The sequence below is a fragment of the Pteronotus mesoamericanus genome, unplaced genomic scaffold, assembly GCF_021234165.1.
Source record: "Pteronotus mesoamericanus isolate MK-2021 breed Mesoamerican mustached bat unplaced genomic scaffold, CSHL_Meso_final contig_53, whole genome shotgun sequence".
Lineage (NCBI taxonomy): Eukaryota > Metazoa > Chordata > Mammalia > Chiroptera > Mormoopidae > Pteronotus > Pteronotus mesoamericanus.
The window spans coordinates 7,493,824-7,515,435 of record NW_026555195.1 but is presented as its reverse complement, the minus strand read 5'-3'; the positions used below and the strand labels follow the sequence as shown (position 1 = coordinate 7,515,435).

Here is a 21,612-nt window from a genome sequence, read left to right as displayed (position 1 = left end):
CCCCCATTCCCTCCTCTCTTCGAATCAGGGTGCGAGACATTACTTTCACAACTCCTGATGTCCACATTTTAGAAAATAAACCAATTCCCTGTCGGCAAGGTGCCCAAGTAACTAGAGTTTCAAAGGTGGGAAAAGGCTAACCACTATCTGCAGATTTTACCCGGGCCCCAGGTTGACCATCAGCCCAAATACTGCTCCTAATGCAACCCTGCGGTCCGAGGCCTTGTTTTGAGACAGATCAACCACTCTCCTTCTAACTGTGCCAAATCCGACTCTCAAATAGAGACCACCCTTAGAAGAATAGTAGTCTCAGACCCCTGGGCATTTGCAATCTGATGGAAGGCACGGACAAAGAAAAAAATATGAAAGAAGCCCGCAGTCTTAAAACACACAAATAAACCAATACAAAAAATCTAGATTTATAGAAATGGTATATGAGGTAGTAATTATTCAGTTTCAACAGAACTTTTTGCTTTGCAAAATGATTTATAATAGAATTTCATGATAATAGAATGTCCTTATAGTCCTTCATTCATTTGATTATTTGTTCATCAGGCACCAAATAGAACAAACACTGAGGCCCTGACTAGGTAGCTCATTTGGTTAGAGCGTTGTCTCAATATGCCAAGGTTGTGGGTTCGATACCCGGTCAGGGCACATACAAGAATCAACCAATGAATACATAAATAATAGAAGAACAAGTCGATGTTTCTCTCTCTCCCTCTCTCTCTCCCTCCTTCCCTTCCTCTCTCTCTAAAATCAATAAATAAACATTTTAAAAATCAATAAATAAAACCAACACTGAATAAAATGGCTCTGCCTCACATCTTATGATCTAGTAAAGGATTCAACATGACCAAGTAATCACAATTCAGAAACACAAATGTAATAAATACCTGAGTCAGACACACGTCCTAGAGGAAAGGATAACTAAGCTAAGATCCAAAGGAGACAGGCTGGGGGTGGCAAATTGGGTCAGTGTCACCAAAGAGGACTTCTATCCGACGAGCAACATTTCTGAAGACCTGGAAATAGAAGGCCCTGAAAGGTTACTTTGGCTGGAGGCAGAGTCCTGGGTGCAGCTGTACAAGAAGCAGGAGGCGGAGCAGATGTGAGATCACGAAGAGCCCTCGGGCTGCAGAATTAAAGGGGAGAAGCACCCTGCCGGGTGTGGCTCAGTGGGTTGGGCGTCGTCCAGAAAACCAAAAGGTCGTCGGTTCGATTCCCAGTCAGGGCACGTGCCTGGGTTGAGGGCCGGGTCCCTGGTTGAGGGAGTAGGGAGGGGAGGAGCTGCAAGGTGGTCACCGAGCCAGGTAGGAGGGGGCGTGAACAACACCCGAGAGGTGCCCATGGCCTGGGCAGGTGCACCAGTGGTGGAGGCAGACAGGCTGAAGAGCATGCTCTCCCACGGCCAGGAAGCCGTGGGACGCTGAGGGGAGCCAATCCTCAGTGCAAGGAACGGAGCGGGACTGGTCGGAGGGAAAGACAACGGGTCCAAGTAGAGATGCACCAGCTGAGTTTTGAAGAACATCCCTGTGGAAATGTCTTGTGCATGAGCCTAAAGCTCAGAAAAGAGATGAGGTCTGAGATATAAATGTATAAATGTGAGAGTCAGCATCACATAGGAATAACCAAAGCCAAGAGAATGGATGAAATAGCCCAGGAGAGCATGTGGGTTTAGGGGGAGGAGCAGGAGGGAGCGGGAAGGAGGACGAGCAAGAGGAGGAAGAATTAGAAGCCTGGAATTAGAGCCTTAAGCGCACCGACATTGAAAAGACAGACAAGAGTAGCCCGTAGATGACAAAAACTCATCTATCAGATCGGAAAGTGACATCTTATAAATAATCAAAGACACAAAGAATGACTCTTCCAGCTGACACTCACCAGAGGAGCCGACTCCAAGGCCTCCAAAAATCACATTTTTATTCACTAACGGTAACGACACAAGCCTTCATAGCCATCCACTTAGTTTTGTCTTACAAGACAAAGAAGAAATGTATACTGTCCACCTGAGAAATGAGAAAGACACCAAAGCTCCGAGAGTGAGCAGCCCGCCCAGGGCCATCCAGAGAGGGAGCGAGCGGCGGAGCCCGCACCCCCGCGGCCGCAGAGGGCCCGTCGCGGACCAGTGCCGGGCAGCTGCCCGCGGAAACACCGGCACCCTGCCCGTCCGCAGCGACACCCAGGCCTGTCTGCGTTCTCCGGCTGCACTGGCGAAGACACGGCGCCGCCCTGGGCACAGGCGCGCTCCCCGCGGCAGGGGGTGCCCTGAGCGTCGGGCGGGGCTGTGGGAGTCCTGTGCTCTAGTGCCGCTTCGTGGTTTGGGGCTGCTCTGTTTGCTCCAAGTTGAAGTGACCCCACGAATTCCACCCACCACGAAGGCTTGGTTTTCTGAGAGGCGCAGGAACCATGGTGGTGAAATCTAGGTCCTAGGACCCTCCTCTCTCCTCTCGCGCCCAGCAGATCTTTTCCTCAGACCTTTTTTTTTTCTCTTCACTTTAGTCCAAATTCCATATTGTACCCAAATTACCTTCTGCATGTTGATCTCCCACTCAGGCTGCGAGCTCCTCCCTCTTTGTATCCCAGCACATAGCGCGGCTCCCGGTTCCCTGGAAGCACCCAATAAATGTTGCAGAACTGCGAAATTCACTTCTCCTGGGGTAACTACGTCATCAGCCTAACGCCTCTGAATGCTAACCAAAGGCATGCCAACGAAAGGACTACAGAGGCACTTAGGAAAACAGTTCAAGCAAGGAGATGCCACTTCAGAAAGACAGGACGCTCTCTGTTCCTGAGAACTGTCTGAATGGGCGGCCCACCTTCTACTCGGCTCACCTCTAAGGCCGGCCCGGTCGCCTGGCACGTGTGGCTGCCAATCCCCCCAAGGAGTCCGCAGGGCTGCCCCGCCCCCCGCGCAGGGCCAGGGCGGTCCACGCAGGTAGAACAAAGCCAGGGCCGCCCTCAGAATCTGGAAGGGACAGCCTAAGTCACTAACATTGAGGAATATTCTCAAAGGACAAGGACCAGAAATTCTCTCATCTTCACTGAGGACGAAGCAAAAGAAAATGAGTTTGAAGTGCACCGTGCAGATTTCAGTCACATCCTAGGCAAAGTGTCTCAGTTGTACGGTTTGAAGCCACAAAGAAGCAACTGAGAGAGGTGGCACAACCCTCCTTCCGAGGAGGCTTTTATTTTTTAAATGACATCTTCACAAGTCCGGAGGATGTGGGTCATCACAGACATAGCTGGAGAAAATTCATTATCACCCAGCTGAGGGCACACTGTTTTCTGGGGAAGCCAGAAAACACCCTGTTCAGAGTAACCCTGCTTCTGCCGCTCCATCCCACCCTGAGGGTCAGCAAAGAGGTCAGAACGAGCTTCAGAGGGGAACGACCCGGCGGGCAAACAGAGCCCGGCGGACCAAGGCTGGCCGCTCTGGGCGGTCAGGCTGGCGCCGACATCCCAGCGTGGGGCCCGGAGACCACGAGGACGGGCTAAGTGGCCTCCTCTCCGGTGAGAAGACTCCCCGCATCGGAGAGGTGTCCCCGGGAATGGCCGCTCCAGAAGGGGTGCTTCAGAAATTCCTTTTTCCCTTATTTCACAGACTTACCCATCCTCGCCCCTGGACCCATGTTCTCCCTCACCTTCTACAGGTACCAGGTAGAGAAGGGAGGATGAAAGAGAAAGGAAGGTCTTCAACTGAGAAGGCCGGAGTGAGAACACACCCAGGGAGATAGGAGTGCCCAGCATGCTGCTGTCGGTTGGGTTAGCATGATAAATGATCAACTATTTCCCTCTTCCCCACTACTCCAAATTTTTATATGAACTCACATGCAATATTCGTTGACTTTTATACCATAAAAGTTTACTTTAAGGCAATAAGCTGGAAGACCCTTGGAGAGATGCAAAAAACGTGTCACTAAGCTAACTGTCCACTGTCTTTCAGTATTTTCCTTATTGCTGGGCAAATATTACAAGAATTACCGCACTCCCCACCCCCTACACCAGGCCCCCACGCAAATGCTGGTGCCATAGTGGCAAAAGAAAGGGGGAAACCAAGTGGGTTGTTATTTGCGTTTTCTGGTCCCTTTACTCAGTGCCCTCACCTCCTGACTAGACCAGCTGAGCAGAAGCAGCAAGACTGGGGACGTCTGGGGTCGCCGCGGAGGTGAGAGGCCGCGGCCGGGAACAGAGGTATCTCAGCAGTTTGTTGAGGCAGGGACGCCTGAGAGAGAATGGGGAAGCTCCAGGGACCTGAGAGAAACGGGCCCAGGCTTCAGGGGGGAGGCCTGTGCCATTCCTTTATCTTGGCCACACACCAGGAGGGAACGACCATCCTCACCCCAGTCAGAGCGGGATGGAGATGCAGAGGACTGACTGGCTTGCCGTCCTTCCGTGCCTCGGGGGAGGGCCTGGACCGGGAAGGCGGCACTTCCCCATCCCTCGCCTCTCCCACCACCAGCCGTAGCTGAGACACGGCCACGCTGTTCTGTGAGGACGTTGAACGGTATCCTGTGAGCGTCTGAAAACGGAGGAGAATCTGACAGCAGGGCTGTCTTTGAGAGATGGCACGTGGCTACCCACAGTGTCACCGGGGCTGGGAGGCCACAGCCAGACGTCCCTTCACCGGCGCGGAGCGCCCCGGGCCTGCCCCCCTCCCCGCACATGGGGGGCCCTTTGCTTGCCCCCTGTCACCCTGATGGAAGCTCTCCCATCTCCCCCGACAGACGGAAGGCTCCTCGGGCTCTAGAGCCACGAGGTGAGAGCACACAGACCCCGCCACCCCGGCATGTTTAAAGGCCGCACCTTCCTCCACACCAGGTGCGGCAGCCCCTTGGGAAGTCACCACCGATTTGGCTGCGGAGGAAGGAACTGCAACAGAGCAAAGGCTCCAGGAAAAGCCCTCAGACTCCATAAAGCCCTTGTACACACAGCAACCTGGCAACCATGGCTCTCGGCTCCCGGGAGGCCAGGGCTTGCCCAGGGGACAGGCAGGAAATTCCCCTCCGGCAGCTTAGTCATTCAGACGCCTCAATGATAACTTCAGAGCTGCCCTAGAAACCAGCATCCGTGCCGGGCACAGCAACTGGTGCATAGCTAATACCTGGGAGAAAGTAACCAAGCAGGGCAGAATCATCACCTGTTAATCTGCCCCAGGTTCCTCCCGGTCTCTTGCCTGACGTGTAATTGGCACCCCCAGTGCATAGCCACCGTGGAAACTCTCGCGGCACCAGCTGCCAGAGAGGAGCCTTGCCAGCGTGAACCAACCCACGGGGCTGGAATCTGGGAACCGCATCGACACCCAGAGGTCGGCTGTGCCTCACGGGCCAGGTCGCCCAGGCCGGGGGGCACCAGCCTCACACAGGCCGTGCTTGCCCACGACCCCTCTGCTTCTCTCCTCAACGGCCTCCCTATCCTTCCAACCTCGTTCTACCTTCTGACCTGCAGCACCGCCCCCTCCACCTGTGCGCCTCTCAAAGCCACGTGGGCGACTGTTTCCAGGCCCTGGGCAAACCGTACAAAGTCGGGATCAAGTCTCACTCTCACTTCTGTTCAGCAGGAGCAAGTTAACCTCTGAACCTCAGGATCCTCGGCCCTAAACCTCACCTGGGGGGTTGTTTTGAGGATACAACAGGATTGTGCGTTCAAGGAGCTAAGCAGAACTTGGCACAAAGTGAGGCAGTCCCCACCCTCAAGGAACTATAGGTCTGGTGGACATTTCTCTAGTTTCGCCTAATCTAGTTCTCATTAATGACTTAATCTGCTGACACATTGCTGGTTTCCGGTGCGTCTGTTTGATGTTTCCTGTGCACTGGTTTGATGTTTTGTGTTAAGAGTTTTTCTCTCCCACACTCCCCATGTTTCTCAGACCAGGCCCCTGTGCACAGAGCTGAGGGGTGGAGCATTTGGATTACCCGCCCCCCGGAAACCCGAACTGAAACCAGAAGAGAGACAAGCCCTAAAGGTAAGAGGAAGGGGTTGAAGAATCAAGATAAACATACCAGCAACGTGCACTCCTCACCGGCAAACCCACACTCCAGCTAGGCTGGCACCACGTAGGTACCATGGCCATCCAGGCCGGGCAGAATCTGTGAGAGGCTGCGCCCGGGGTCAGGGGGCAGCTGAGCAAAATCCCAGAGACCCCAGGGCGACAAGACTCTGGCTGCCAGCCGGCTGGACTGTGAGCAGCCACAGCTAGTAGGTATGTCAGACAGAAGAGGGGACAGAGCCTCCGAGGGCACGATGGTGCACATGGCGACACTAAAGAGGGCGGCCCGGGGAGCGAGGGGCGGAGAAGCGCTTCTGTGCCTCAGTCGGCCACCCTCGCCTGCTTACCGGGCCCTGGCCAGCTCCCCTTCCTCTCCAGGGAACGACAGGGTGCCATCCTGGACGACGTGGCTCCACCGAATTTCTGACCTGGCCATCACCCAGCAGGTCAGAGAAGGGCTCTGATGCTCACGCTGGGTTTTGAACAATGCCCACAGGCAGCTGCGGTCACTGGGCTTTGGGAGACGCGCGGCGTGCATTCTCAGAGCTTGCCTCACCAACTTCAGCTGCGTCATGCAGAGAGCTCGGCGGGCAACCGGGCGCGCACAGCAACCCGGAGCCATCCTAGGTCAAATGCTGGACCCCTGGAAGGACGACGTGCAAGGCTCTGGCCTCCACCTCACCACCCCGTTCACACTGAACAGCAAGAATGAGCTCAGATTAGGTGCCTCCCAGGGTTCAGAACCTCCAATGGTTCCCTATTGAGTCAAATCCTCTGTGTATAAAGCATCCTGTCTATAGAATCTCAACACATCTTTGTAGGCTGGCTGATTCATTGAAATTCAAACTCTTCGCATAAATCAGTTTGCCGGCCCATTGCCTCCCCACCCTCACTTTTCCACACCCTCATCAAGGCCACACTTGGCCATCCATCCTCACCTTAAAGCTAACACTCCCAAACTGCCTTCAGCAACAGGCTGTGGTCCCTATTCCAACAGCCTCCACAGAAAGTAGGGTCCAGGTCGCTTAGGGCTGGAGGGATGAGGAATATGGGGATTAAGGGTAATATATAAAGGGTCCATGTTTGTTCTCAAGGTCATGAAAACGTTCTAAGATTCACCGTGGTAATAGCTGCACATATTTGTGAATGTAACAAAAACCACTGAATTGCACAATGTAAAAATGAGCGAATTGCATGGTATGTAAATTGTATCTCAATTTAAAAACAAAACAAAACAAAAACCTCAGCTCTGGACCCATTCCCTCAAGGAAATTTCCCTGACTCATGAATAAAGAGAATGCCATTCCAAACAGTAAGGAAAAAGGAATCATTCATTCACTTACTAGTATTGTATTCATCAGCAGGTATCTGGGGATCCTATGAAAGGCCAAGCACAGTGCCTGGCGTGAAGATACAAAGATGAGCCAGACAAAATTGGACCTGGTATATTTCTGTGCTAAACTCCTGGTCCTCGGACCCCAAACCATGCCAATACATCCCCATTTTCTCCACTCCCTCCTCCCCAGGGCTGGGGAGAAGGGGACTCCGGTTCCTCATCGTATTTTCAGCTTAGCGGTTAAAATCCGCAAGCACCCTCCCCCTGCCCGCCCCCCACCCCAGCCCCCTGCCTTCTACCACATCAGAGAGAATGCAGGGCAGGCCTAATGTGCTTTTCTGGGTGCGTTTCTGTGCGTGTGGGGACCGGCCGGGGTGGGAATGTGAAGGTGTCATGCTGGGGCTGGTGTGCTGGATGCCCCTCATCCCAGCCACAGCAGTCACTTTCCAGTCGCTGGGCCCAAGCCCTGCCTCGTGCGAGCAGCCCCAGGTGGGACTCCAGGCCCCAGAGAGTATGTAACTTCCTTCTCTCAAGCATACACCCACTCATGTGAGACGCTCAGAAGGGGGGCACCGGGCCTTCGCCCCTGCACAGCAGGGGGAAGTTACAAAGCATTTTCACGTGTATTACTCTTAAGGCCTCCCATTAACCCACAGGGGTCCCTTCCACAGACGGAGGAGGTGAGACACACAGAGTTCATGTGAGAGGCCCAAGACTCCACAGCTAATCAGTGATGGAGCTCAAATGTAAATCTAAGCCTCCTGGTTTTAACACCAATATTCTTTGTATTCTAATGCCTCTGAATGCCGCCTCCCTCTCAGGGAATCTTGTTGGGCACCTACACTTGGTTGCTTCTTTTCTTTCCAAGGAGCCTTCCGTTTCCATTCTGGGACTAACAGTGATGGGGTTTTGTTTTAGCCACAATCCAGACAGACTCCAACAGGAGGCAGTACAACTGTGGTTAAGAGCAGAGATTGGAGTAGCACAAATTTGGGCTTGAATCTGGAGTCTGCCTTTTTATACAAATATGTATATATTCTTCTAATGCAACAAGCCACCATTGAACAGAGCTGTCTTAAATCCTTCCTGATTTTTTTAAGAGTATGTTCCCTACTCCAACAAAAATGAAGGTTCCACTGCACCCTTAGACAATTCTCAAAACCAGGGAAGTCTTCCTTAAATCTAACCAAATCCACCCCTCCCACACTGGCCAGCAACGCAGGACTCCTTTCCCCATATTTTGTCCTCAGCCTGCGTGACAGAATCTCAAGATCAAAACGGGGTCTCTTTTGGGGTGTCTCTCCTTGCAAGAGAAAGCCCACAAACCATACTGAACTATTTCATTTTAAGATTAGCTCCCACCACAAGTGTCTGTTTCCCTCTGCGCCACGGAAAGGCAGCAGGACATACAACGGGGGCAAAAAGGGTTGTTCTCCCAGGTCCGCACGAGCCCCAGCACAAAGCTCTCCCCCTGCGCCTGCGGTGACAACCGCACCAGTGGCCATGCCCAGGAAAAGGGCGACCCTGGGGAGGCTCAGGATACCCATCCATCCTCGGTGTGACCCGGCGGTTCCCACACCATCTCCCAGAGACAGAAGGCTCTCCCTGTTCTTTTTTAGTACGTTATTATTATTTTTCATTTTTTAAAATTACAGTTCACATGCAATTTGTATTAGTTTCACACGTATACCCCAGTGATGAGATATTAAATAACTTACTAAGGGACCATCTCAATACATCTCGCGCCCGCCTGGCACCGTGCAGAGTTGTTAGAACAGCGCTGACTAGTCCCTGCGCTGCGCTTCTCAGCCGGCGGCTCCCTCCAACCACGAATTTGCACTCCCAACCCCCGCGCCCCGCAACTGTCTGAATGTTCTCTGTATCTCTGAGTCTGTTTCTGCTCTGCGTGTTCATTTATTTTGTTTTCTGGATCCATTTGCTGATAGATATGTATTTATTGCCATTTTATTATTCATATTTTTTATTTTTTATTTTTATATTTTTTGGCTTGCCCTGCTCTTAGGCCTTTGTCTGGAGTGCCTCCCTCTCCGGATGGGGCCTGACCTCACACTTCGCCTCCTGGCTTGTGCTATCTGTCTGGGTTCGGAACGGTCTGAGTCTCTTCCTTCCACAGCCTGTCTCCCCTTTTCTCGCACAGTCAGTGCCACGTGACACAGAGACTGTCTTCCAGTGGTTCCATCACTTCAGTATCAGTGAAACTCACATCTTAATTTCGGGTCCAAGTCACCTCCCATCCCTCCTCTCAACTTCCCCATCCCCTCATTCTATCCAGTCCCATCTCCCCGCCCCCAACAGTCACCATGAGCTGGTACCAGGCTGGGCTCCCAAGAACATTCAGCAAGTACTTGTTGAGTTGAAGTGAATGAGATTGATCAGATTGGGGAGGAGAAGCCCCAAGGAAGGTGGCCAGTTGCTCAGTTACCCGCCCACCCAAGGGCATGAACCGCTGTTAAGGGACAGGGTCCTACAGTCTCAACATAAATGGATGAGGTTCTCCACAAGGCCATGCCCTTGGCTCCAACACCACTCCTGGCCCAGGCTGCGTAGAGCTGCCCATGGTTTTCTACACCGGTTCTCCATATAGGGAAAGCGAACTTCCCGCACTATTCAAATGCCGCCTTTACCCAGGCCAAAAAATTGCGGGCCTCCAGATTCAGAAGAGGCAACCTGGTGCTGCCAAAAATAAAATAACAAAAATTGAAATGGAGTATTTAGAAATCTAAGTCTAAGTGGCAAAGCCCCTTAGCGTCTCTCCCCTTCCGCTATCTCCCCCTGTAAAGTGGAAACAGCACTAGTGCCCACCTTAAAGAGTTTTTGCAAGGATTATATTTAGAGCTAGACAGTGAAGTGCTCACTTATGACTGGCACATGACAGGGGAGCAAAAACTATTACCTGGTATGGTTTTTATTATTCATTGTGCAGTAGGATCAGAGAGGAAATGCGTGTGAAGCCCCTGGCCAATGTGTAAGATGTTCTTACTTTATTAAAGTCACTGGCCCCTCGCCCTGGGTTGCCAGGAAACTGAAGTGCCACTAACCCCGTGCCAGGCGCCTCGGTGCCTGTAGCGTACTGGGGCGAAGGGCTTCTGCGCTCCTCCCGAGTTTCCGCTGGGGTGCCCTGGCGGCCCCCGACGGCCCTGGGGATCTGGGGAGAGGGAGAAGGCTGGGCACAATGGCCGGGGCAGAACAGAGACCTACCTGCTTTCACTGCACTCCTTCCGCTCCCTCACCCTCAGCCACTTGCGGAGGAGGAAGCGTTTTCGGCGCGGGGAAGCGCTGGGTGTCGAGCAGTTGGACCATGGGGTGTCCTCGTCGCTGGAGGGCGTGATCTCGATGGCCGGCAGCTGCAGGAACTCCTTGCCAGGGGCCAAGACGCCCGGCAGGTCCCGGGCCAGCCCGGCCTCTAGGCTCTGCTCGTGCACGTTCTTCGTGCGGTGCATCTTGAAGCGCCGGCGGCGGAGCGTGGGGGTCGACGAGCTGGACCGGACCGGGCTGCCCTCGGGCGCGCCCTGCGGCCCGGGCACCTGCAAGGCGGGCAGCTGCAGGTTCTCCATCAGGTTGGCCGCCGGCATGGGTCCGCGTCGCCGCCGCGCTCTTGCCGGCCGCGTTCTGCTCCCCGCTCGCCCGGCGCGCTCGGCCCTCTCGCGCTGGGCGCCGCTCGCGGCTCGAGCTGCAGGAAGACCGAGCTCCTCTCCGAAGGGCCGCGGGCGCGGAGCGCCGGGACCAGCGCGGCCAGGCGCGCGGCCGCCGGAGTCTAACTTTTGCGCGCGCCGGTCCGCCGCCGTCCGCGCCCGCCGGCCACCGGCCGCCCTCCCGGGGCTCCCGCGCGCGCCCGCTTGTTTTTCTTCCGCGGCTCTCGCTCGCCTGCTGGCGTCGGTGCGTTAGCGGGACTCGGCAGCCCGGGCCCCAGGAGGCGGCTCGGCCAGCTCTCGGCGGTTTGCGTGCGGCAGACCTGGTTGCGGGGCCGGTGTGGCGCTGCAGGGAGGCAGAGGGCAGGGGAAGAGGCAGAGGTGGGAGAAGGAAAGAGAGAGAGGAAGCGAGACGCTGGATAAAAATAAGGAAGGAGGAGGAGCGGGGGAAGAGGGGGTGAGGGGAGGTCACATCTGTCCAGAAAGGGCAGGCGCTGGCGGTGACAGCGAGTGTAACTGTACGTGGACTCCCTCGGGAGGGACTCTACCTGCGGCTGAAGGCTGCTCCAATCAGCCTAATGAAATAGGATCACAAACCAAACTTTCTCTCAGCGACAGTTGGCCAGGCAGCGCTCATTAATCTCACTCCCGGATTTTCCTGGGGGAAGAGGGCGGGCCAGCAGAAGGGGGAAACCAAGGGATTCAGTCCTCACTCTTCAAGGCCACACGTGACACCCGTGAGGGAAAACTAGGTGGGAGGGGGGCTTCTCCCGCTGGCTCCCTGCTCCTAAGGCAAGTGATTTCTTTGAATTACTTGGGGCGCGGGTGAGGGCAGAGGAAGCCTGGCGTAGTCAAAGGGAGAGCAGCAGTTTCCCGGAGGCTGCTTCCGAAATGACAGGCTGAGGAGAGGACAGCTCTGTAGGGTAAGCCGAGGCAGCAGACATGACATACCAAGGAAGGACAGACAGAGGATCTCAAGAAGCAGAATGCGCAGGAGCGCGAAGGAAAAGGGACGGATCCCTGCACATCTTGAGCTACGCCGGCAACACTACAGCCCCGTCCTGAGCAAAGAATCCAGTTAGAGGGTGCGCACCCAGAGGCGCAGCACCCCCCAAAGCCCTGGGGGGGCCGGGGAGCTGGGGGCGCGCCCTTTGCATTCCTGGGGGATGATTCACTTCCGCTTCAACCTGCAAGGGGCATGGACCGGGTCACAAAAACGTCTGATATGTCCTCATTCATGGGACCTGGAAAGTTCGGGCCAGTCCTGCCGTGTCCCAAGCTGTGCGGACCGCTCGCTCCCTAGGCCCAGGAACAACCTGAGAGTGGCTCTGGAAGTGACCCGCCCTATTGAGGGCTCTGTCAAGCCTTCGTCTAAAGCGTTCGGCCCAGTTTTCAGAGCAGCAGCTCCCTGGCCCGCTCTCCGCGTTTCCCTCTGCAGAAAGCCGGGCACATGAGAACCCACGCAGAGACCAGGTGGAACACAAAAGAATGCGCCCTTGAGTCCACACTAATCTTCCCTGTTCCTGTGTAAGTCCAGCTCCTTTCTGGTTGGGAGTTGGTGCCCACTTTCTCTGCCAGCGTGAAGTTCATGGGAACATTTCACAAGTGTCCCAAAGCCAAGGGAAAATCACATCCCTAAAGGTCACAAGAACTCACTGCAAGAAAATATGTCCCTGCCGTTCAGCAAGACGTCAAGTGTGACAGGTGGCCCTGGGTCCATCGTGCTCTGCAATGGCACGCGGAGGGGAGTTCAAGGCCCCGTGACATTGCACAACTTCCCGAAGGCAGCGGGAAACAGGGGAGTACTTTTTGCTCAGGGGGGAGAGATACTGCGGCCAAAGAAGCAAAGGCCAGGCCCACCCATAGATGACCCAGAGAATCAGCTCCATCTTATTTCTGTGTCTCCACATCCGGCCACTGGCTCACTCGAGGGTGGTTTCCTGTTACTCTATTTTAACTCCCGGAGGTAGCACAGAAAGGAGAAACCCCTCCCCATCGGGTGTCAGGCCTGGCAAGAAGCAGGACACTTCCTCCGGCTCTGGCTCCAGCGATGACGACGCTGAGCTGTAACTCCACACTTTGAGACCCGGAGCTACACCAAGGCACCACAGATTTGTGCAATGCCTTGGGTTTCCTCCAAGGACAAGCGCTTTGAAGGGATCTGATAACTGCCCAGTTCAAGGAACCTACCTCTTGAGGAGACTGGGGTCTCAGGTATTTAAGGAGAGAAGGGAAGCTGGGCTACTACCATTCACTTGGAAGCCGAAAACAAACAAACAAAACACAAGGGTCCACAACAGAGGGGCCGAACGATTGGAAGGGTATTTTGGGGAAAGGGAGGTTCTGGGGGAGCACCCCAGTGAGTCCATGGCCAGCACTCTGGATTTAAATGTATGTATCTTACAGGAACAACGGTACCAGCTCCCTCCTCCTACACACTTCAGCCACTCTGTCCACCCTCAATAGACTCCAGACCTAAAATCTAAAGTCCTATAGATTTCATGAAAGCCTTGGGCACAGCGGGAGTTGAGAATGGTCATTTGCCTTTCTGCTGGCCGGAGGAAAAACCTCCCCCGCACTGAACCGGAAATGCCTTCCCTTGGCTGAGAGGCTGCACCCAGAGCACCTCAAGTCTCTCCCACTGCGCTTGCTCGCTTCCACCTGCGGGGCCCTCTTTGCTTCCTGCCCTAACTTTTTCATCCATTAAAACCCTGTTCAGAACGCATCCTCTGCCCACCCACCCCACCCCACCCCCCGCCGCCCCAGCTGTTTCTGTTTACTTTTTACTATGGCACTGTCCAGTCAGATGAGACAAGGGACACCGCTCTGGAAAGTGGAATGTCCTGCGACTGTGAGCCATCACTGCTGTTCAGACTAAAAGCACCTTAAGGGAAGAACCACGTTTCTCCTTCCTTTGACTCTCTCCAGTGTCCTGTATGTTTGGTATAATAATCTTTACACTTTTGTAAATGGCTTTCCCACATAATATTTTATCTTCCCAGCAACCTAGGAGTAAGATAGAACTTCATCCAAGGATAGGGATAAATAACAATAACAGCTCTCAAAGACAAAGTCAGAACTTGAACCCAGGTCTTCTGAAGCCCCTTAGAAGCTCCCCCAAATCTTAACAAACGCATGAGCTCTTGGAAAGCAGGTCCCTGGTAGCCCCAGCATTTTTACAGCCCAGATTTTAGTCGGATAGATCACGAAACAACATGTCAGTTTTTTTACCGTGAAAATGGAAGGGGGAAGTTTTGAAAACCCATTTCCCAGAGCATCTAGGGTCCACGACGTGCTTCAGACCTCAGCCCCTGGGGTCCTCTCCACGCCTCTCCCTCCCCACCTGTCTCCCACATCTGGCTCTCAGCCCTCTCAGCCGACTCTGTGGTTCTCGGGGAGACTGACCTCAGCTCTGGCCTCCCAGGCACGTGGCGGCAGCACAAGCTGGTGTCCCCTTCCCCACCCTTTGCCAGGCCTCTGGCTTTAAATGCAAGGAGCTCATATTACCAAGCAGCTGTTGTTTGTTCTCGGTGGTTCAGGCTCCCTTTTCTACCGACACAAGACACCTAACACCTGTCTATTACTTCTGGAGACCCACAAACCGCACAGGCCATTGTTCAGCTGAAACTTCCAGGAGGAAAGGTAAGTGAGAGACAGCTGCTGTGACGCTTGCTGTCTGCTGGGCGCACATCTGAGCGAGCGAGAGCGGTAAAGGGCAGGCCCCACCACCGCACCTGCCCGGGGAGGCCTGGGCAGGCATTTCCTAAGAGCGCAGACGGGGGAATATGCCCTCCAGTTCCGGTGCCACGTTCCAAATGGGCAGAGTGAGGTCTGGCCCAGGGGCAAGGGAAAGAAGCCGGCAGTGGGCAGACGGGCAGTGGGGCTTGGTGCTGTCGGGGACGTGGGAGGTACTGACAGCAACGAGAGGGACACCTTGAGAGCAGTGTTGTTGACTGTCTTCAGCTACAGAAGGAAGGGTGGCCAGACCTTATTCCCTGGCTCTCCTGCTGCTGCTGAGCAAGAGGAAGTGAGTTGGTGTGGCGCTCAGTGTGGGAGATTCAGGTTAGATGAGGAACATTTACTGAGAGTCAGGCCAGGTAAGGACGGGACTGTGCGACCAAGGATGGGTAGAGAGCGGCTTCCTCTGCACACCTTTACAGGCAGCTAGAGCCCAGTTAGAGGCAGTGACAGGTTTCTGTCTTAAAGGCCAGTCCCCGCCCCGCCCTTTCATTGTGGTCTGTAAACTCCGGATTTTCTCTCTCTCAAAAAAAAAAAAAAAAAAAAAAAGGCAAATCACTTATGCCCAAAATAAAAGTTCCTTTGAACGGACACATTTCTGGCCCCAGGCATTTTGGTTGTTGGATACTGTGCACCTCAGTGAATCCCACGAGCAGGTTTGATGCCTTGCATAGTAAGAGAGCAATACAGGGATCAACGAGTAGGGAGATGGGGTTTGGGGACGAAGGAACGAGAGAACTCAGTAGAGAGAGGACGCTTTGCCCCTCCACGTAGTGTCTCATTTCTGTCACTTTCACAGGTCCCTCCCTCATCCCCCCCCCCACCCCCGCGGAGAAGCTGGCCACTGAAGACAGCAGAGGAAAGCACCCCGGAGTCTGCGTGGCTGGAGAAGGGTGCAGGGTGCTGGCCAACGCAATCTACATTGAACACATTTCACATCCAGCCTCTCCTTCTGAGGACGCGGGAGAAAAGGCTGCAGGACGTGTACACAGTCTCAGTCCCCGAGGACAGAGGGCTGCTGAAGCCTCTCAGCCGCGGGAATGCACACGGTTGGCCTTCAGCAGGGGCCACGGGGAGCAGTGACGTCACCGCAGGAGGACTGTCACCAGATAAGCCTCCTGGTTTAATTGCTCATCCAAAGGCTAAGAAGGATGTTTGCACAACATTTGGCTGCCCCTGTTCCTGACACCAGGATACCAAGGCACAGACCAGCATCATCCCGCGTCCTCCAGATCGTACAAGGACGGTCTTTGTGCAAAGCCAGGCGGGAACAGGCTTCCTGAGGTTGCTCCATCCGGCTCCTTGCCACCCACCCCTAGGGAGGCAGCTGGCCTGCTTCTGCTGCTGTCCCAGGGAGGTCTCCCAAATACTGTCTGTACTACCCAGTACTCATTAAGCGCACAGACCCAAAGGTAGGCTGTCTGAGTTCTAGACCCCTTTCCTCCACTTACTAGCTGTGTGATTTGGGGATAAGCTATTTAACTTGTCTGTATCTCAGTTTCTCATTTGTAAAATCTCCCTCCCAGGGTTACTGTGAGCGTGAGAACAGTGCTTGGCACATAGGAAGTGCTCTATAAACGTTACTCTTTGTTACGTCTAATTAAGTCTCCTTTATAATACCCTTGTTAGGAAACAGGACTATTCATGTTGATATTCAATTGAGTTTAATTCCATAAGGAACTAAGCTAGAGCATCGTGTGTACCTCCCTACTGAGTGAGTGCCAGCGATACAAGATGAGTAAGACAACAGGTGTGACCCTAGCCTCGTAGCTCAGTTGGTTAGAGAATTGTCCCCATATGCCAAGATTCCAGGTTTGATCCCCAGTCAGGGCACACACAAGAATCAACCAATGAGCGCATAAATAAGTGGAACATCAAGTCAATGTTTCTCTCTTTCTCTCTCTCCTCCACTTCCTTTCTCTAAAATCAATCAATAAAATTTTTTTTAAAAGACACAGTGTGTGCACTAGAACATACATTCTAGCAAGGCAGAATTAATAAGTGCAAAATATAAGTGCAAATAAGGTGTAAGTGGAAAGATACATTTTAACTAGAGGGGAAGAGGTGATCTAGGCAGGCTGCATGGAGGAGTTGGCATGTAAGACTTACAGTATGAATGTCACTGGAAAAGAGGAATAAGCATTCTGGAATAAAGGAACAGTTTGTGTAAAGGCACTGAGGAACAAAAACCCACGGAGAGTCTGAAAACAGGGAGAGAAGTCAGGGCATATCAAGGATGCAAGAGGAGACGAGGCTGGGCAACCAGGGCGGGCAGAGCGCGGTGAGTGTTAGAGTTTAGAGTTTATTCCCTAGGCAATGGGATGCTACCCAAGTGGTTTTTTTAGGGGAATGTAGGGCCAGTGACATAATCGAAGAACATCAGTGCTGGTGACAGAGTGAACCATGTATGGGAGAAGCAAAAGACAGGACATACAGAGGCCAATTCACGGACTATTATTCAATCAGCCCATGTTTTTGAATATCAACTTTATACATGGCAAACAGTTCAGGTGAGAGAAGAGAAAATCTGAAATTGGGCAGGAGAAAAACGTGGAATGAGCCAGGTGGGCGGGGCAAAGAAAAGCCCTATGAAGACTTCTTCAGAGGTGTAAACTGGAAGAAAACCAAGAACAAGAGAAGATCCAGAAGTCAAGGGAGACAGGAGCTGCCATTTGTAGTATAGCGACTGCTTGCCAGGTCCCGGGCTCAGCCTTCACACACACAACCCCGCCTGACTCCCCGCCACCCAAAACAGGTGACATCTGAGGTCAATCAAAGCGCCATTTGAGGAGGGTGACAGGTTCTAAAAGGTAGCCAACCCAAAGTTCATGCAGGTGGCAAGTGGAAGGTGTGCACGAACCTAAACAGGGCCTTTAAAACTCAGGCTTTCCAATTATGTTGCATTTCAAGAAGAGAGAAGGTGCTGCGTGCTGTCACGAAGTCAGGCGGGAGGAAGACTGCCGTCATTCTGTTAGACTGCCTCCTTGGGTCATTGCCAAAGCCTGAGAGAGTGCTTTCAGGGAGGGACACAGCTGCTCCGTGATAAAGGGGAGCAGGGAGTGAATAAACGCAGGCCGCACGACTACGCTGCTCTCTCCAGAAATCAGGGGGTAAAAGCGACGAGAGACGTCTATTTTCTACCAAGCAGTCTGTGTTAAACACTCTTCTGGGATCTGGAGTGAGAATGTAAAAGGCAACGTGTGTGTGTGTGTGTGTGTGTGTGTGTGTGTGTGTGTGTGTGTGTCTTTTATTGTTGGTAAATGTACGTTTCAAAGGAACAAAATGTGACGGTGCGATTTTGCCATTTAAAACAAAATCCTGCCTGTACCTGCTAAGAAAATTGAAGCTTGGTAGTACCTGGTAATCTAGCAAATCAATCAAAAAGTATTTAATACGCCCAAACTCTAAACATACTATAATACTGGGTACAGTAAAGGGTTTCTGAAAGTTTCTGTAAAGCTACTCATTTATTCCAAGAAATAATCCCCAAATGCTCATCAAAGATGACCCTGGCCTCAGTTGCTTCAAATCTGGGGGGAGGGGGAAGCAGAGAGCCCACTCGAGAACTACAGTTTGGTACGAAAATCCACTTCAGTAGAAGCCTGTACCAAATGCGATGGGAGCCGCAGGATCAAGGAGGTCTTGATCCAGAGGGAGCTTCGCGGAGGAGGCAGCACCTGCCCAAGGTTTTCCCGTGTAGATGGCAGGGGGCGCGTTTCCAGGCAGAGGCACCGTCGCTGGTGGCAATCGGGCTCTTCTGCAGGAGTGCCCGGGAAGCATTCCCAGGACTCGCGCAGAAACTGCGGTGTGGCAGGATGGTTTTTTCGTGTGGAAGGCTGCCTGTGTCCCCTCTGTCGCGCTGTGGAAAAAGTCCAACTGTGTCCTCAGCAAAGCCCTTTCGGTTCACATTAAAGCTTAGTCCTTGGGAGCCCACGCAGTCTGCTGCGGGCCGCAGCAGCTGCCAGACCCACACGGTCCTGTGCTCCCAGGTGAGAGGGAAGGAGGGAGGGAGGGGGTGGTGGGGGAGAGAGAGCGGAGGTACGTGCTTTTCCAGTCCCCTGGGATTATATTAGTTTGGGTTTGGGATGGACCAGGTACCTTTTCAAAATAGCCAATCAATTTCCCGAGTTTTTGCAGGCTTTTGATAGGTTCCCCCCTAGTGAGACTAACAGGCCTCTAGGGTCAAGGGTCAAGGGTCAAGCACCTTCCCCTACGACCCCTCCCCCCCAGCCCCCCACCCCCAACAATCCAGTACCAGAGCCGGGAAGGCAGGAATGTTAATCTTCTTGGCGGAAAAATGCTATGATCCCCTGGGGAGGGAGGCTGAAGCTTCCGGGTGAAGCAAGCAGGCTTATGCTCCCCAGTTTATTAAACTCAGTGTCTAATTCCCTTTGCTCTCTTTACTATTAATAACTAGTTAACTACCTATCACAACAGGACCACATGTGCAAAGGCACTGCCGTGTCAAAGACGGCATGGTGCATTCTTGGAATTACAAAAAGAGCAGCTGACTGGATCATAATGTTCAGTTGGATGACGGATAATATCTACTATCAATCTTCTTTCTTCAGCCATTCAACATATATTTATCGAGCAAGCTATGTTCTGGGTGCTCGGAAACGGGGTCCCCAAAGGCACGTCGGTGCCCAGGAGTTTTTATCCTGGTGGTTACGAAATCCCAGAGTGGTGGGACAGAGATTTCCAAGATCTAGTCTGATCATCACTTTATCTCTACTGTTCATTCTGTTTTTGAAATTAGAAAAGGGAGACACTGGGGCTTTTTCTTTCTTTTTTTTTTTAAACAGATATTCACTAAAATCACGTATCAGAAAGGCAAGGCCTCACAGATGATACAGGGCTTTGAATGCACAGACCAAGATTCAAAGAGCAGGCAGCTTAACCCACTCAAAGAGAGGCCCAGGAGCTGATTCTTCCAAGTGCTCTGGCCACTACCTAAGCGTTTCTTTCTGACCGGACGCACCTCCCTTGCAGTAGAAGAGTAGGCCCCTTTTGCAGGCAAGCAAACCAAGACCCGGAGAGGCTGAGCTGCTTTGAGCAGCATGCTCCTAATTGCTTCTGGGATTGAGCAGAACGGTGCTATCTTTCTACCCAAAGATATAACGCTGAAACTGTAAAAATTGCCCAGCTAGTTCTGATGAGATAAAACAGCATGTTTGCCAAGGGCCAGGGAGATAATAATTTTTTACACACCGTTTCAAACAAGAAATGGGAATTGTTGGTCACGACGCAGAAAGGAGCTGAAGAAGGCTGGGCTCAGTGGCGCATTTTCCTTAGCGGCCCCTGTAACCCAGCTCTGGACAACCACTCCCTCTGCGCCTGAGTTGTTTATCTTTCTGCGAGGAAAGCATCTGGAGGGAGCAACTGTAAGTAATTCGTTCCCGTAAAATTCTGCCCTGGGCGAGAGTCCCTGCGTTGATGCCAGACCCACGGCTGGATGTCCCATTTTTCGAGGGCAGTCCCTCCGCCTCCACCCTGGCTGTGCTCTGAGCGGCCCTTACTCACAAGGGCCAGCGCGCACACCCCGACCCCTCGTCTGGACCGTTGACCTGGCAGCTGGCCTCGATCCAGCGGCTGCAGGGCATTTTAATCCCCGGAATTGGGATTTGGGGATTGGTTATGCTGCGTGAGCCCTGAGGTCTCCATTGGAGCTCTGAGTTTATGAACTGGAAAGGTTTGAGCAATTTGCTTTAAGTAATCCTGGTGTATGAAAATACAGATTTTTAAAAATGTATGACTTGGAATGATCATATAATACAAATAATTTGTTTTACAAAAAGGATCTATTAATAGATTGTTCCTTTAGATGTATGAACATTTTTATTCAATTAATCAACTTCAATAAGTCACATTCTGAGGAAGACCCCTGTTGAATAACTTAGAGCATCCAAATAAACATGAAATATAACTAAACATTACGTATTTTCAGGAAAAGAAAGCATTCCATTTCCCCCACCTTTAACCACCCCGATATAAGCTGGTACTTTTGGAAGACCAAGAGTTGGAAAATTTTATGAGCAATAGACCTTCCTTAGCTGACAGAAGTCGAGGCCTGAAAGAAACTTTAGATGTTAGTAAAATGCCCATCCTTTCCCCACCCTGCCCCACTCATGTTCACAGATGAGAAACTGAGGCACCAGCAGGGGATCTCTTGGACCAAGGTCATAAGAGTGGAACGCAAACTGCTTTCTGTAAATCAAACGTCTGTCGGTCACATTCTCCCTCAATTACTTCCAGCGTTGCTTTGGAAGTAGTAGTTTTGTTATCAAGCCACTTCTGCACGGTTGGGGACCTTCCAGGTGGGGCCACCTCGTCCTTGACTCGCGGGGAAAGATTTCAAGGACGAATGGGAGTGAGAATAAATCAAGTTTTATTCAAGTAGAGAGAGAGGGAGAGAGAGAGAAGGGGCCAGGGCCGCGCCACTGTGACAGAAGCGAACAGCACTGCGCACCCAGCCCCCTCCCACGGTTAGGTAATTCCTGGGGTTGCGCGTTTCCCGGACGGAGGGGTTGTCCCCCAGCTTTGTGGCGCCAAGTTCTGACTCCGCCTTCCGCTTGGGAGGGGGTCTTGTTGTTGTCACTTCCAGGACCACCGCAGGGGTTTCCTGCCGAGAACCGAGTTTCCCTTTGACTGTGCTGCGAGGTGAGGGGGGTCGGGGAAGGGGGAGGGGGGCGGGGCGGGGGCCTCGGGGGAGAGAGGTCTGTTTCCACCTCCTCATTCCACTCGTCCCATTTTTCCCTTTTTCCTATCCTGCCTCCTTTCAACCTCAAAGAATAATATGGCACCAAGGAGTCCAAACACTCATTGTTTTCTTCTGAACACATTCTTTACACATTTAATTCCCTCATAGACTCACTCAAAGCTAGAAGTTAAATCAAACA

At 52.7% G+C, this 21,612-nt stretch overlaps 1 protein-coding gene across 3 annotated transcripts in view; it reads right to left on the bottom strand.

Annotated features, from left to right (window-relative positions):
- Positions 1 to 10,944, bottom strand: part of GRAMD1B (GRAM domain containing 1B) — a 154,296-nt gene extending 143,352 nt beyond the window's left edge. For all 3 annotated transcript variants that reach the window (XM_054579482.1, XM_054579483.1, XM_054579485.1), the window contains exon 1: positions 10,545 to 10,944. In XM_054579482.1, coding sequence (XP_054435457.1) covers positions 10,545 to 10,918 — 374 coding nt within the window. In that variant the 5' untranslated portion in view covers positions 10,919 to 10,944. The remainder of the gene's footprint in view (positions 1 to 10,544) is intronic.
- Positions 10,945 to 21,612: the final 10,668 nt, after the last annotated feature.